Below are 16,585 nucleotides of genomic sequence, written 5' to 3'. Positions count from 1 at the left end.
GTTGGGAAGTCATACTTCATTGTCCTAAATGACCCCTGGAAAAGTGAGCTAGGAAACCACATTTGGGGCACACAGTTTTGACATACACCATATAGAGCACCCATTACAACCATAGAAATGTGAGCAAAAGACGTGTTTGCCTTGCAAAGGAAGATACAAGACTCACCGATGAGTGTGTGGGAAACTAAGAGACCCCACCCTCCAGAAAGGATAAGAACAACATGGCAATGTCAGCTGCTGGGATTCCTGTTTCAGGGGATATGTGTAGCTGCCCTTGGACAGACATTCTACCCCTAGGAATGTGTCCCCTGGGCCCAGGGCTGTAGGTATCCTGTAGTTTTGCCCAGAATGGGCAAATGCTAGAGGCCTCCATGTGTCAATCTTTTAGTAAAAACACAAAGGAAGGTGGCTGCATGGTTACTATTCCGATCTACCGTGTGCAGCCCGGCATATGGGATCTCCTGGAGTGAGTGTCCTTCAGGGGACTTCCCTGCCTAGGCAGGACCATTGAGCTAGACTCTGTTTGCCTTGTGGTAGGTAAGGCGTGAAACTGACCAGAAAGGAATCAGAGAGAAATCTTTGTGGGGATGGAAATGCCCGTGTCCTGTCAGACTGCCAGATTCCTGATAGTGACCTGTGTCAGAAGTCAGACCCACATGATGTGTGCATCTGCTTCATGTAAACCATAGCACGGCCTTCTGTCTTCAGAGCAGGTAACAAGCCTGCTCATACACAGCATGCTGTGAGATGCAGTCATGGCAGCTCATGCCTTGCGGTGAGGAGGGAGTCTGTGTCTAGTTTTTGTTGCTGTGAAGAGACTCTGTGACCATGGCAACTCTTATAAGGAAAACATTTAATTTAGGGGGGCTCGCTTACAGTTTCAGAGGTTCAGTCCATTATCATCATGGTGGGGAGCATGGCGGCATGCAGGCAGACGTGGTGCTGGAGGAGTAGTTCAGAGTCCTACATCTTGCAGCAGGAAGTGGACTGACACACTGGGCGGTGTCCTGAGCATAGGAAACCTCAAAGCTCACCCCCACAGTGACACACTTCCTCCACTAAGACCACACCCACTCCAACAAAGCCACACCTCCTAGTAGTGCCACTCCCTATGAGATTATGGGGGCCGATTACATTCAAACTACCATAGTCTCTCCAGAGAGCAGGAAAGGGGGCTGTAGTGGCCATCAAGTGGAGGGCTTCAGCAGGACACAAAGGGCAGCTGTACCTGCGTGAAGTAGCCAGGCAGATGTTCCTAGAGAGGGGCCGTGGTTCTTGCCCACTAACAGCATCTAAGAAGCAAGAGATGGCCTCAGAGCTGCCTGCAGTGTGTCCCGGATGTTCTACAACATTGTCCAGCCTGATCCAAGAGCTTACTCACCAGCTGCCACAAAAAAGCCAACAGATCCCAAGAGTGGACAGCAGTCATAGAGACATCCAGAAGCACCTGGTCAGCCCTGGGTGATGCCATCCCCTCCTGGACGGTGTGTGGTGGGGCCTGTGGCTGGGGGGAAGTGGGGTGCCTGCAGATCATGCTTATGGGCTGAGGTGGGGCTGGACGTGCAGCGTACAGAGAAACTCTTGGGGTATTTTCTTTGGGGTTGTTTTTCATGTAGAAGGAAGTATATTTTTGCTCATGTCTGATTCCAGAGCAGGGCCACTGGGCCTGCGGCCCCAGGTTGTTAGGAGGTGAGGCCCCCCCGAAGACTGCTGCAAAGCCTAGTCCCTATGAGGCAGAAGGCTGGCTGCGCTTCTGTCGACAAGCTCCGTGACTGTTCTGAACGGGATGAGCCAGGATAATTTTAAAAGCAGTTTCCATGTTAGCGTGCACCCACCCCCAGGATGCTTCAGGAGCTGATGATGCTCAGGCCACGGAAGTGTGGGCTTGTGGGCGGCTCGGAACAGTTAGCGAGCAGGGTGGAGACGTCGGTAGCAGGGAAGAGCCGGTGCTAGGGAACCAAGACAAAAACAGGCTTTGAAGTTGCCGGGCTCTTTTCTCAGAGTTGGAGTGCCGTTGGTAAAATCGTATTAAATATAATGAAATAAATGCTGGAATGCAGAGTGTGCCTGTGAAGACAGAATGAAACGGATGTCCCTGCCATTTCCCTCGTCCTGGGCATCCTAACTCCGAAATGAGAGCAATCATTCTAATTGGCTTTATTGCATTAGCGTGGGCAGAGCTGGAGAAAGGGGGCTTTCTTCCTGCCTGCCCATCAGCCCCCAGGACACTCAGAAGGGCTGACCTCTGACTCCGCTCAGAGACATCGCGGGAATCTTTGGACCCCATGTCTCCTGTGTCATGACCTTTGATCCCCAATTGCAGGCCTTTCATATAGCTGTCCCAGGCTGGCCCCTGACAGCCTCTTTGGGTCCCCATTCAACTGCTATTTGTCTCACACAGCCCATGACCCTCAGAGGCTTAAAAAAGCATAATACCCCAGCACAGGCAGGGGCTTTTCAGAACCCTCTCATCCGTTCCCAACAGCCCATCAGAGGTCATCATGCAAAGGTAGGGGTTGAGGTCCTTTTCAAAGGGCACGGTGCAAAAACCTGACAGCTCTACTCCTTTCTATTCTCAAGTGCTTTTTTTTTTTTTTTTTTTTTTTTTTTTTTTTTGGCATCAGGCTGTGTCCTCCATGCTCACATGTACAGACCATGTGGATGCAGGTGGCACGATGCTACTGAATCACATGAGGCTTGACAACAAGGAGATGGTGAATTGGACCTGTCCTGAGAGTCATCGGGCAATCTAGTCTGTCTGTGGGGCTTCATAGCTGAGAGAGGCCCAGAACTTCCAGAAGGGAAAATGATTTCACAGAGAGGCAGATTGTTCTAAGTATTTATGAAGGAGCTGCACTTTTGAACGTAGTAACAAGCTGTAGTAGAAATAGTTACTGTTTTCACACACATCTCCCAGTTAACCTCTTAGACCAGGACTCTGTTTGAAGTGTGTGGTAGTGGTGTTTTGGTGAAACCATACTGCAAGTCCTTAGGTGTCCAGGGCTTGGTGTACTCTAGCCCTGGCCTGAGCTAGCCATTTCCGGATCTCTCTAGTTGTATGGACAAAAGCAGCTTCTGTCATTTTGAACTGTGTCTTTCTGAAGGTTCTCAAATTGTAAAACCGCAGGCTCTGCCTAGCTTGGGGCTGCCTGAGCTTTGCTAAACTGAAGCTTATAGCACACCTGTCTCTTACAGCACAGACACACGCACGCACACGTGCACGCACACACACCTACACCTCTCTCTAGGGATTGTTTGCTGGGCCCATCTGTCATACCCCCCCCCCCCCGCTCTCTCTCTCTCTCTCTCTCTCACACACACACACACACACACACACACACACACACACTTGCAACCTGGTAGCATGTGGCTGTTTGCTTGGAGGCTGCATTTTCTCAATTCTTCCGTGAACAGATGGGCCTGCCCTGACACTTGTGGGAGTTCCTTTCCAGCCTGGAAGTGCCAGGTGATCATCATGCCCCAGGTCCCTCCGATCCCAAATCATCCCAGTGCCCAGTGCACACTGAGCGGGTGATTGTGTTTGCAAGTGAAAAGCTTTATCCCCACGGTGCGGAGCCCAGGGCACCTTCGTCAGAGTGCCCGTCAGCCAAACTCTCAGTGCCACAAAGGGTTTCACACACTGGGCTTGCCCCTCGGGGTCTGCCGTCCTTTCCTAGCATTGCTTTGTGTGCGTGGGGGGGGGGGGGCAGAGCCGAGCCAGGAGAGGCCTGCGGGTCTGCAGCTGTGTCCATGAGTGTTGCTGTACAAGGAAGGGGACCGTGGGCTGTGCCCTCCATGTCTGGAGACAGGTGGGTCCGGAGAAGAAGCTGTAGAGGCTGCACTTACATCGCGTGGGCCGGGTGTGTGTGTGTGGGGGGCGGGGTGCGGCTTGAGATTGGATGGGTGCAGTCACTCCAGTGCTGACATGCAGTGTGTGCCCCCAACACAGCTTGCGGAGCTCACGGGCATTCCCATCAGGAATCCAGCTCTGGCAAGCAAGGAGTGGCCCCACCAGATGCCAACATAGCTCTAGACCCCATCAAGCCCTTGAGGGAATACAGAGGGACTTCAGGCCACAGGCCTCTTCCACCAGGCCAGAGGGATGGGCATCCAAAGTGGATCCATGCTGTGGCTCTTCCGGCATGGTGGTTTCCATTGCTAAGCAGGAGTTTTTACGAAGCAGAATTGGATCCTCTGGACAGGAACACACTCATCCCCACTCCCTGTGAGGCCAAGGTATCTTCCATCCGCCTGGAACATTCCAGCATCTTGGTGTTCTCCTTCCCAGGCTGAAAGCAAGGGGGTCATAGGAGATTGAAGGTCACTCGGCTCCCTCTAGGTCTGGCATGCTAAGGCCCGTCTGTGCCATTTTTTTTTTTCCTAAATTAATTTTGGGCTGAAAAAGGCTCAAAGAAGGCTTTGTTCCTCTGACACTCTAAAAGAAAGACCCGTGGGAAGTCTGACATCTGCAGCAGGAGCGAGTGGATGGGAGGAGCCCGAACGCCCTCCGCTCCTGAAGCACGCCTCAGGTTTCTAAGTGTCTCATCTCAGCTTCGAGTTTGAGTGACATTCTAATTATTTTGTTTTTTTCTTCTTTTCCTGGTGTGAGTCTCCAAAGAGTCCCTCTCTCTCTCAGGTTCTGAGGGATGCAGAGCATTGTGCGGCTCATGGACGTCGAGGTTAGCCTTGATGGTGGCGCCCGCCTCCCTACACGGTAGGCGTGAGCTTCGGCAGCTGCCCATGGTTCCACTTGATGGACACACAGAATTGAGCCTTGCAGAGCTGGGAGTGGTCAGGCACCAGACAGACAGGACCTACCCGGCAGCACTGTGTTCCTGTGACCATGGCTGTACAGGACAGGGACTTCCGCTGGACACCACCCCCAGAGCTTACCGTCTGAGTGTTTTTGTTTCCCAAGAGGTAACTTGGTTGTCAGAGTAACTCATGCAGCGAGTCTTTAAATAGAGTGCTCCCAGGAGGCAGTGCACAGTTCAACTCCATGCAGTGCGCACAGCCCCCCTGTGGTGCCGGGATTGCGGGGATCCCTGTGGGGCCTTGACACCCTGGAGACATTGCTTCTGAACAGAGTGCTCCCTCTAAAACCAGACTTCACGAGTAGGCACCCATTAGGTAGTTGTCACATGTGAGCACTCACATGTTCCCATAGGTGCTGGGCTACGCTCACTCTATCCCTTGGGTGTCAGTGGCTACATTTGAACACTGTTCTTAAGGGGGCCCAGGCTAGCATCTCTATATGGCCACAGCCCCTTTGGGCCTTCAGATCAGATCTACTGATTAGCCTGCCTCCTGGGCTCCCTCTGTGAGTGTGTCTAGGATTAGATATCTCTCTCTTCCCACACAACCCCACCTACCCAGGTTACCTTGCTTGGGTAGCTGCAGTAGCCATTGCTGACCCCACAGCAGCCAGAGGACTGGACAGGCAACTCATGTGCCACCAGTCCCTGTTGGGATCCTCAGCTGTCCCACATCCTCCCCATGGGAGAAGGTTGTTAGTGTTGATCTCAGCATGTCTGGGAAGGTGCTGTTTATTTCAGTGTGCTAGCTTTTGTTAGAAAGACTGTTAGGAGGCCCAGACTAACCCATTCAGCTAGTGGGCAGCAGCCCCAGCCTTGCTGAGAGGTCTGGTGACCCAATCTTGTGGCCTCCCCATGGATCATGGGCTTTCTGAGCAGCCATAATAAATGCCACCTGCTGTCTAGTGAACCTCACACTCTCCACCAATGTCCTGGTCTAGGTTCTGTGGGACTTCCTGGCTCCCCATGTTGACCTCTCATTTTCCTCTGTGCTCTAGACACATGAGTCCTTGGCAAGCCTCCCACCTGCCATCCCGGCGTCCTCAGGCCCCTCTCCCGTTCCTTCTGTGGCGGTCCCGGGCCTCTCCAGGGATACTGCTGTCTTAGTTAGGGTTTCAGGTTCTGGGATAAAACACCATGACCAAAAGCAACCTGGGGAGGAAGGGGTTCATTTCGTCTTATACTTGGAGATAACAGTCTATCATCACTAAGGGAAGTCAGAGTAGGAACTCAAGCCGGGCAGGAACCTGTTGGTAGGAATTAATGCAGAGGCTACAGAGGAGTGCTGCTCACTAGCTTGCTCTTCATGGCTTGCTCAGCATGCTTTCTTAGAGTACTCAGGACCAACAACCCAGGGATGGCACTGCCCACAGTGATCTGGGCCTTCCCACATCAATCATCAGCCAAGAAAGTGTACCATGGGCTGACCCATGGGCCAGTCTGGTGAAGGAATTTTCCCAATTGAGGTTGCCTTTTTCAAAACGATACTAGCTTGTGTCAAGATGACATAAAACTAGCCAGCACACCCTCTCCCGAGGCTGTCTCTGTCACCCCATCATCCACTTGCAAGCACAAATCCTGATCCCTGGTGAGATGAGGTGAACAGGGGGCTCATATCTCCTGATCTCTCTGTGGAGGGCATCATTGTAAATGCTATAAGTGCCCTGATGAAAGAGTCCCCAGAGAAGTCCTTCACCATCTCTCCACCCTGTGAGCTATCATGGGAGGCTAGTTGTCTATGATTCCGAAGTGGACCCTTGATAGGCCTCTTCACTTTGGATTTTCAATCCCCAGATTAAGAAATAAATTTATGGTTTTTTATACGTCACTTATCTGCCACTTTGTCATAGCATCTTAAGACCCCCTTTGGTCTTTCTTCTCTGCGTCTCTGATGGACCTGCCTCTTCTCCCTCTTGCACTCGGATGTGGCTTCTTCTATGCCCGCCCCAACCTCATTGGCACTCAGTTCAGTCTGCAAGCTTATGGTAGATTGATGGTGGGTAGACCAGGGAGTAGATGAATTTTGGACTGGTGGCTGGTAGGTGGGTGATTAGGTGAATGGTGTGTGGATAGATGATGGGTGGGTAGTGGATGAGTGGGTAGATGGGTGGATAGGTGGATAATGAGCAGGTGGATGATAGGTAATTAGATGATAGATAAGTGAATGGCTGAGGGATGAATAAGGGATGGTGTGTGGGTAGATGAATGATGGGTTAAATAGATGGATGGATGATGGTGGATGGATGGTGTGTAAATGTGTGATGGGTAGATGGATGGATTTTTAGTGGTAGATGGACCAAAGGATCTTTCCGAGACAGTTGGAGTATAGGAACTATCATCCCAGAAGACTGTTATTTTCTCTGAGGCTGTCTCCTCACCTTGTCTCAGCTAGTGTGGAAATGACAGACATTGGAGTTGAGTCTCTGTGTCTCAAGCTAAGGTTTTAGTTCTTTCGGGGATAGTTGCTCCTGGTTTACAAGGGAGTCACCTGACCCTGGCTTTCTTGAGAGACGGTGGACGGGCCCAGGTAATATGTGTAGGCAGGATGTGGAGGTGGCTAAGGCAGAGCCACGGGGACCAACTGTGGCTGCTCCCACTCCCAGCTGCCCTGCCTAAGGTCTCATCTGAGTCACAGAAGCTCCTCTGGAAACTTCTCCCTCCAGTGCTCCATATGGTCAGAACTGGGCACGTTCCGCTCATGGGGAGACCCTGCCAGCCTGAGCCTGGGCTTCCCATCAACACTGCTCATCAGCAGGAGCAGCCACGTGATGTGGAAGCACATTTCCGCCCCCCACTGAAACTTTTGAACCTTCTGAGGTGCTGCCTAGTCTTCCCTCAATGGTATCCCGGGTACCTGCAGTGTGAGATCTGTCCCTTTGGATGCAGCTCCTTCATTAAAGACAACTGGAGATGGCCCTCGCCTTTAATCCCAGCACTCAGGAGGCAGAGCCTCCAGGATCCTCTTGTCTCTGCCTCTCAGAGTTGGCATTACAGATGGGTACCACTGCATCCAGAGTTTTTAGTGGATGTTGAGGATCCAGTTTCAGATCCTAATGCTTGTACTATAAGCACTTTGCTCACCAAGCCACCTCCTCAGCCCGTTTGCTTTTGTGTGTGTGTGTGTGTGTGTGTGTGTGCATGTAGGTGCATATGTGCGTGAGGTTGCACACACATGCCTACATGTGGAGGCCGTAGGACCACCCTGAGTGCCACCCTCAGGAAAGCCATCTACCTCCTCTGAGACAGGACCCCTCGTTGGCTTGGAGCTCACCGAGGAGGCCAGCCTGGCCGGCCAGCATCTGTCTGTCTCCCCTCCCCAGCTCTGGGACTGCAAATGTGCAACACCATTGGCCAGCTTTCTACGTGGCTCGTGAGCTTTGAACTCGGGCCCTTGTGCTTATCCAGCAAGCGCTTTACCAAGTGAGCTGCCCCCTAACTCCCCAAAGAACGACTTTAAAGAACGTGCAGAATGGTCCATGGGTGCTGTTTAGTGATTGCTTAAAATGGGCGAGGTCCTGGGTTCCATCCCCAGCATACCATCCCAGAATAACGCAGGCCCTGACTGTGTAGAGGGTGACAGTCCTGCTGTGGGCATGTTGGCTCTTAGTCCTCAGGAGGAGCCTGCGTGTGCTTATCATAAAGCTGTTTGGATTTTACCTCCTGGAGTACTTCCCACAGAAAGAGGCCCCTCCCTTCTTCTTTGAAGCACAGCAACCTGGACTTGGAGGATGGGTCACTTCTCATCCCCAGAAGTGAATCCTGTTTGGGGTCCTTGTCTCTCAACCACTAGCCCGTGACTGATGCTGTCCTCTGTCTTGCCCCTGCAGGGCCTAATCAAGATCCGTGGGGACAAGTGCTGGCTGGACCTGACCTGCATGGACTTCCACTATGAGGTGAGCATGGACCAGGCTGTGGCGGAAGCTGTGGCCGAAGCTGTGCGCTGCTCTCAAAAGTTCCTCCATCCCTCCTTTCTCTGGGCCGGGGTGGGTCTCCAGGTGGTTTATAGAGAGTCTCCTCCTGCTGGGCTGGTTCCTCTGGTTATCTGGTTCCCTTTTTCTGCCCAGGCCTCCCTCTAGGCCAGGCTAGGCCCCATCCCGGGAGCTGCAGCTCTGGCTGTCTCTCCTGCAGGTTCAGGGTGAGACTCCTCTATGTAGCCTCTGCTGTGCTTGGGCTCTCAAAGACAATTATCCCAGGCACCGGGGCAATGCGGACCCTTGGCCCAGGTCTCTGTCCCTCAAAACAGCCTGCCCTTACAGATGCTCATGCACTTGTGTTGGAGATGAGGTCAGGAACAGCTTTATCCCGAAAATTAATCCAAGGGCATGTGACACCGTGGTGGTGTCCATCTGTCCATCATCACACTAAGCCGGGAGAACTGGAAATCCTGCGTGTGTCTCACACTCCTTTCTTCTCCCTGCCCCAGCCCACACTGCCCACTGCTGGAGACTAGCAGTTAGTTACTGCCTTCTCTCCATTGAGAGCTGTGGGTGCCAGTCTCTACCTTTGTCATATTTTAGTACTGAGTCTAGACACTTACGTCCTCTAACCACTGAAGACACTAACCCATGCCGCTGCTCCTCTAGTGTGCTCATTGCTGTCAATCAGCCGGAGGGATGCCCTGGCTGCTTGTGGTTAACCAGGATGTCTAGACTTTTCTTTTTAAGGTCCCCATGCTATCATTCCCATCTATTCCTGAAATCCTGTCTCTGCTTGACTAAGGACCCCACAATCTCCTCTTTCCTGTGGTGGGGTTTCCGACCTCTGTAAGTGCCAGAGAGGAAAGCATGCTCAGCCTCGCAGAGACAGGAGAGCAGCCATTAGAATGGGTAGCTGGCTGTATGCAATGAGCTATTTGCACATACCAGCCGTGGCACAGAGGGTAGGCCCGTCGGTGAAGCCTGGGCTTCCCCTGTCCGTCAGGTAGCAGCATCTTACTAAGATGGTCCCACACCTGCACAGCGTGGTGGGTGCCAGTGCTGTGGACACAGGTCACCTGCAGGTTAGCACTGGCAGGTCCAGGAACTATCATGGGGAGCTGATACATCAGTGTCTCCTTGACACAAAGCCACGTGAGGCCTGTTCTGCAGAACCACCACATGCCGGAGCCTGTACATCCTATATCATGTATCTCATAATAAACCTGGGCCCACTCAAGAGCTGAAGCATCTCAGTTCCCTGTCCCCTTCCCCAGGGCCTGGCCAAGCACATATGAGGCAGGGATCACATCACATCCGTAGAAGCCCCATGGCCACTGCTGCACTGACTGGTGAAAGTCGGGTGTGAAGGGTCCTGAGCCTCTTGGCTGCTTTGGAGTATGATAGGCCAGGTGGGGGAAAGTGATCCCTTCACCTTATGGGTCAGGCTGGCAGACTGGTGTTCTGTCCATGCATGGCCAGTGGACAGGGCATGCCACTAGCTAGCCTAGAGATTCTAGAAATTCCCCCAACCCCAATTCTTCCTGGTTAAGGATTAGCCCAGGCATGGCACAGTGTACTTGAGGAGAAGCAGAGGGTACCTGTCAGGGCCCCAGCATCAGAGGGGGCTGCTGGCACGGAGGCCAGAGCTGGGGGTGGCTGGCCTTGGAACAGAGCCAGACCCAACTGACCTGGGCTGTGATGAGAGGGCATAACGGGGAGAAGGCCCTCCCGACAGATTAGTCTCTCCCCGGTGGCTACCGCACAGTGCATTGTCTCAGAGCTGTGCTTCCTCAGGCTCCGTAGATGGCATCCGGCTGAACAGAGGCCAGCTTTATGGTTAGAACTGGCACAGTCTGTGATGACTGTCCACGTGGACATCTACACCTGGGCTTTTGCCACGACAGTTCACAGGCAACAGTGCAGACTGGGGAAGGAAGGCCTAGCTGGATTCAGGCGAAAACATCAAGGGCAGGCCCTCCATCTCATCCCTGCAGAGACATGGACAGCGGAGGGAATGCAGCTATGCATGTGAGCTAGGCCAGTGCCAGTGCCAGGCCAGGCCTTGTGCAGTCAGTGCTTATGGATGGGTTAAACTGTGGCCCTTGAGTTCTGGGAGACCATAGTCTCCACCTGACTGCGTCCAGAGACACAGCCCCACATCAGACAGCTATCATCACAGGCAGCAAGTCCCAGGTGGTCTATACCCTCCGTTCAGTTTGCCTAGAAGCTGGGGTTCCCATAGCCATGTTCAGTCAAATGGCATGTAGATCAGAACTCGGGGGGCGTTTTGTTGAGATTCTGCTTATTATGAACTAAACATTTGGGAAAGGCCAAAGGGAAGATGCGTGGTCTCTCTGGTTCCCTCCTGAAACTTCAGCATCCTGGCTTGAGCATGCTGACCTGATTCAGTGTGGGGGCATGGCTAAAGATCTTGCTGTTGGGACTGATAGTCCTAGCCAGCTCCAGCACTGACCCTAGGGTCTGGTGAGCAGGAAACTCATGGCAGGAATCTCTGTGACCAACCTCATGCAGGAGTGGCATCATCAGCATGGATTTTTGGTGGATAACAGAAGGTGGATACCACCAATGCCACCCATTCTAGAGGTTTCGGGAGCTGTGGGCCCCAAACCCGAACAAGGGCCAAGTATCGATGTTCCTTGACTATAACAGGGCCATGTCCTATTAGAAGCATAGGATTACAACCAGCCTTCCACATAGCACAGCTGGGTGTCACAGCTAGCCATGTGCTGTAGTTCACCTTCACAACATTAGAGCGGAGCCTATCATTCATGACCAGCCCAGGAAACTGCTAGGGGATGGTTTCTACTGAGCATCTGTCACTCACACGCCATTATAAGGTTAAAAGGACCCTAAGCTGGTGATCTTAATGTTCTTTCCATATCATAAAAGCTCCAAGCCCAGCCCACCCATGAAATTCTCCACATGCTCTTCTGCTTGATATCAGACACCCTGTCCCTGGCAGGCGGGAGGACATGCCACTTGACTTCACAGGCCCTGTGTTCTATAGCCTGGAAGAGACTGGTGGGTCCCTGGGCCCTGCTGCTTACTGCAGCGCGGTCCTCAAATGTGGCTCCCACGAGGTGCCTGCTGTGACCACTGGTCACTGTTGTGCAGGCCCTGGAGCTCTGCTCCATGGTGTGTGCACAACGCCGGTGCCATGATAGAGTCACACAAACAGCCTCCCCGAGCATGTCCTCTGCTGGAGCACCATTGGAAACCCTGCCAAGAAGCTCGGGGCCCTGCCCACAGCGTGACAGTCACAGTCCACTGTGTGCAGCATCCAGAGGATGCTGTGAGATGTCATGGCCTGCAGCACTTGCTGGTGGAGGCATAAACACGGATCACCCAGAGCAGCTGTGTGCCACACTCAGGGAGTACACTCAGGGAGTCACATTTGGGTATTCGCCTCTGACCAGCGTGAATGCACTCAAAACTTGCAGCAGCAGAATGCCTCCATTTCTCACATTCAGACCTGGAGTTGGGCATGTCCTTTGTAGAAAAAGCTTCACCCTACAGCTTCCCAGCTAAGTCTTAGCAAGGAGGGATGCCTTTTGGTTCACTCAGCTGTTGGAAGATGTTCTGGCCTGCGCACGGTTACCCATAGAGGACTGTCCTTGCCTCTCTCCCGCCCCCCCCCCATGCCCTCTCTCCCGCCCCCCCCATGCCCTCTCTCCCGCCCCCCCATGCCCTCTCTCCCTTTTTCTCTCTTCCTCTTTCTCATTCCTCCTCTTCCCTTTATCTGTCTCGCTCTCGCTCTGTCTGCCTGTCTCTGCCCACCCCTCCTCGTTTTCTCGCTCGCTCTCCCCTCCTTCCCCTGCCTTGCTCAGGGCAACATGAATGAGGTAATAGAAGTCTGCACTGTTGCTCTGCTGAGCTGACCTTTAATCCAGGGAAATAAATCACTTTCAGCTCCTATTATTGGTGAAGCCCCGCAGCCTCGGCATGTACAAAGGAAGCCTTTGTGCGGCATTACTTGTTTGTAAGTTAGAGTGTCAAGCCCACGGTAGGAGCAGCTGATGTCACCTCCACCGTGGTCAGCACAACGCGGGTGCCGTGATTATGCCTGGGAACTGGCAGGCCGGGCAGAGTCTGTGGGTGTGTCGGTGCGCGTCCCTGCGTGTCTACATACGTGTTCTGTAGCATGCATGTATTGGTACACATGTATATTAGGGCGGTGTACCTGATGCAGGTGATGGACAGCCTGCGGCATGAGCCCGAGGACCTGGGCTCGGCGGCTTTCTCTCCTGCTCCTCCATTCCTCTGACTGGGAACGGAGTCTGTGCCCACAGGCAGCTTTGTTTAGCATTGCTATACTTTCTCCTTTCTCTCTCTCGAGAGTAGGAGGTTTCATTTCCTGTGTAGGTTTCCTATCTCTAAAGATGGGAACGATGGCCCCAGGTTGCTGCAAGGATAGCACTAATCCCTAGGGTGCCGAGTACGCATGTGGGCATGTGTCTCAGATGCTTCCCCGGCACCGGGAGCTGGGGCAGCCCAGCCTGAAGATGCCATCTGCCAGTCCCTCCTCAGCAGGAGCTGGGAGAAGTGCACCCTGGGAAGGAAGGATCCGAGGGTGCTACCTCTCACACAGAATACCTCCACCGCCCTGGCTCCTGGAAGCCTGTGGTCAGCCGTAACTGAGGAACGGGGAGGGCTCCGGTCGGATACGGCTGGGCCCCCGTGATAGGAACAGGTGCTCGGCTGGGCTGAGGCCGTCTCTTCCCCTGTGTTGATCTGTTTCCTCTTGACCCGAACAGTGGTCTAAGGGGTGGGTGTGTCTCCACACTGGCCACTCCCTCCGTGCAGGGCCCTCTGTCATCTTGTCCCTCTTGGTCTTTCAGCATAAGGCAGGTGCTCTCAAAGACTCTGGGAAGCTGTAGACTGGCCTGTCCCTGGCAAAGCCCTGTGGGCACATCAAGGCCCAAGTCTCCCTTCCGTTCTTTTAAACAAACGGCTGCTTCCAAGAGTTCAGGAAGCAGCATCGTGAGAAGCCTGCACCGCGGAGCATTTCAAAAGCCCGAGTTACGGAAGTTACAGCCCAGCGGGTAAAGGCGCTCACACCAAGTCTGACGACTCGGGTTCCGTCCTCAGAACCCCATAGAAAGAACAGACTCCCTCAGCTTGTCCCCTGAGCGTCATGTGCACTGTGGCGTCTGTATGTGCACACACATTAAATAAATAATCGTAGAGTTTATTAATGGTGGCGTCAGCCCTCAAGGACCACTGCCTCGTCAGGTGGCGGTGGCGCACACCTTTAATCCCAGCACTCGGAGGCAGAGCCAGGCAGATCTCTGTGAGTTCAAGGCCAGCCTGGTCTACAGAGTGAGATCCAGGACAGGCACCAAAACAACACGGAGAAAAAAAAAAAAAAAAAGAACCACTGCCTCAGCCGTGACAGGCATTGGGAGGGGAGAGGCTGTCATCTGAAGACAGGTCACACACGTTTAGGAGGATAAGTTTAATTCTGTTGCTGGAGATTAGCAGGGATTTCATGCTCTCTTTCCCTCAAGACGTGAGAGCAGCCCTCTAAGAGCTCAGGCTCGGTGAGACTGTATGCCCCAGTCCCCAAGACCCACAGGAACACCTACCGGGTTCCCATCCAAAGAGCTCAGCCTCCTGGCCACAGGCCTGGGCCCCCATGAGCTTTGGATTCTGGCTGTCTGGAGAGTGTCCACAGGAGAAAGGTTCCTGCTCCACTGGGAGGTCGGGGCTCTGGACCCACAGTGCTCCTACTTAGCACATGTTCTTGGTACCTATTCAGCATCTGTTTTCTCCTGCTGGTCAGCACTGCACTCTTTCCCTTGCCAAACTGCAAGGGGCGGTCCATGACTGGGTGGATACCCGATCAAGAGAAGCCACTTACCTCATGGGCCAGGCTGTGTGCCACGAACTCACAGGGAGCCATCCCCTGTAATACGGAACACCCCTTTGCCCTTGATCCACGCCGCCTTGGAACATCCTTGGTGCAAGAGCCCATGTCTGCAGCTCTTGTAGGAGAGGCCCCTGTGGTTGCTCCTGGAGCTACCACATGTGAGGGGAGCTGAGGATGCAGGGCACCAGGCCCTGTCAGACCATCTCGGCATCGCCTCGGGCCCCGAGCATGGCAGAGACATCTGCCACTCAGCCTCCCCAGCTGCCCCTCCCACTCCTCTTCGTCCTCGCCCAAGGCCCAGGAAGGCCCTGTGCTTGGGGCCGCGGACTGCAGGCCAGCACCCACTGGCCGGGCTGCCTCCCAGGCTTCTGTGACCGGCCTCTCTCACCCTTCCCTCAGAGCTCACGCAGACACACCCATGCCGGGCCTGTGGCGGGAGTTGCTCCCGCTAACTCAACCCCAGAACCCAGCACCACCTCTCCTCCTGATTCCAGAACTCACCCCGTGTGGGGCTCCAGCCATCAGATCCTGCTTCTCATTGCAACTGGGAGACACACACTACCCTACCAGCTGTCTTGGGCTGTGATTGGACGAGGGTCGCTGAATGCCCTGCAGTTTAGGGGCCCACTGATCTGGGGATCATTTGTACCAAGGTTGAACATTCCCCGCGAAAGCTGTAAATGTTAACTTTGTGGAAGTGAACTGTCGCATTCAGTGGCCCGGTTGCTGTGGCCTGTGTGCTTGTCCACTGGCAGTTTCCTTGACTTGGAAGAAATTGTTTTATATGTGTCCTGGGCCTGCACGTGTCAGGGCCCCAGGCACAGCCTGGCTGGGCTCCAACCTCAGAGTAGTTTCTTCGGGCTGCAGAGTCGGGCCTGTGCCCCATGTCACTAGGAAGGACAAGCCACCAGACCAGGGTCCAGGAGTGGCAGCCTCGCATCTCCAAGTTACGTTCTATGGTGATTTCCACCCTTTTCATAAGGGACAAGCGGGTAGAAGGTCTTGGGGCCACTGCTGTCATGGCAAAGGTGAGGACAGAAACGCCCAGACTGCCCCTCTATCTTGGTGACACTATCCCAGGTGGCTGTGAGCATTAAGTGATGTAATACACACTGGAATGCAAAGCCAAGCTACACGTGTGTAATTGCACTTCAAAATACGTGAGAACTTTCCAGATATTGGTTTCTCATTTAATTCCTTTACTGTCCGGGAGAATGCTTTACACGCCTTGAGTCTTTTAAAACTTGTTTTTAAAAAATTCCTTTAGTGACCCAGTACTTGGTTCATCTTATTGGGCATTAGAGAATCTGTGTGAGACAGTGGTCGTCAAGATGATTGGTTGATTGGTTGGTGGTGTTTCCCAGCTCCTCTGCACAGTTCCTAATTCTCTGTCTGCTGGTATCAAATGTGTGTGCGCACGTGTACACGTACACACACACACACACACACACACACACACACACACACACACACTCTCTCAGAGAGACTGAAATCTCCCGTTAAAACTGGATGTCCTTAAGCATGTGCAGTCCCCTCCCCTTTGCTTGGTGTGTTTGGAGCTGTGTTGCTCAGGGCATAAGTGTTGGTGCTGGTGTGCGCGCGCGTTGGTGCTGGTGTGCGCACGTTGGTGCTGGTGTGCGCACGTTGGTGCTGGTGTGCTCGCGTGCGTTGGTGCTGGTGTGGGCACGTTGGTGCCGGTGTGCCCGCACGCGTTGGTGCTGGTGTGCTCTCAGGCCGTCAGCAGCCTCTTCTTCCCTGATCTTTCCCTTGCTCCCTCTGCTTTGCCCCCACTCTGCCCCAGCTTGCCCCAGACGGGTGCCTCCGTGGCGGCTCCCCCCCTTACCTCTGAGCCTGCATCTGTCCTGGCCTTTGGAGTCCCTGCTGGTGGGCAGCATGTCGCCAGGTCTGATTTGTTGACCCAGTCTGATGATTCTGCTTTGACCCGAGTATTAAGACCACTGTTC

At 53.6% G+C, this 16,585-nt stretch overlaps 1 protein-coding gene across 2 annotated transcripts in view; it reads left to right on the top strand.

The window, feature by feature from the left end:
* Lmf1 (lipase maturation factor 1) overlaps positions 1-16,585 on the top strand; it is a 93,334-nt gene that overhangs the window by 55,714 nt on the left and 21,035 nt on the right. For both annotated transcript variants that reach the window (XM_028854579.2, XM_028854578.2), the window contains exon 5: positions 8,642-8,707. In XM_028854579.2, the coding sequence (XP_028710412.1) occupies positions 8,642-8,707 (66 nt within the window). The remainder of the gene's footprint in view (positions 1-8,641; positions 8,708-16,585) is intronic.

This window comes from Peromyscus leucopus, chromosome 8b (genome assembly GCF_004664715.2).
Source record: "Peromyscus leucopus breed LL Stock chromosome 8b, UCI_PerLeu_2.1, whole genome shotgun sequence".
Classification (NCBI taxonomy): domain Eukaryota; kingdom Metazoa; phylum Chordata; class Mammalia; order Rodentia; family Cricetidae; genus Peromyscus; species Peromyscus leucopus.
This window is presented reverse-complemented; position numbering and strand designations above follow the sequence as displayed.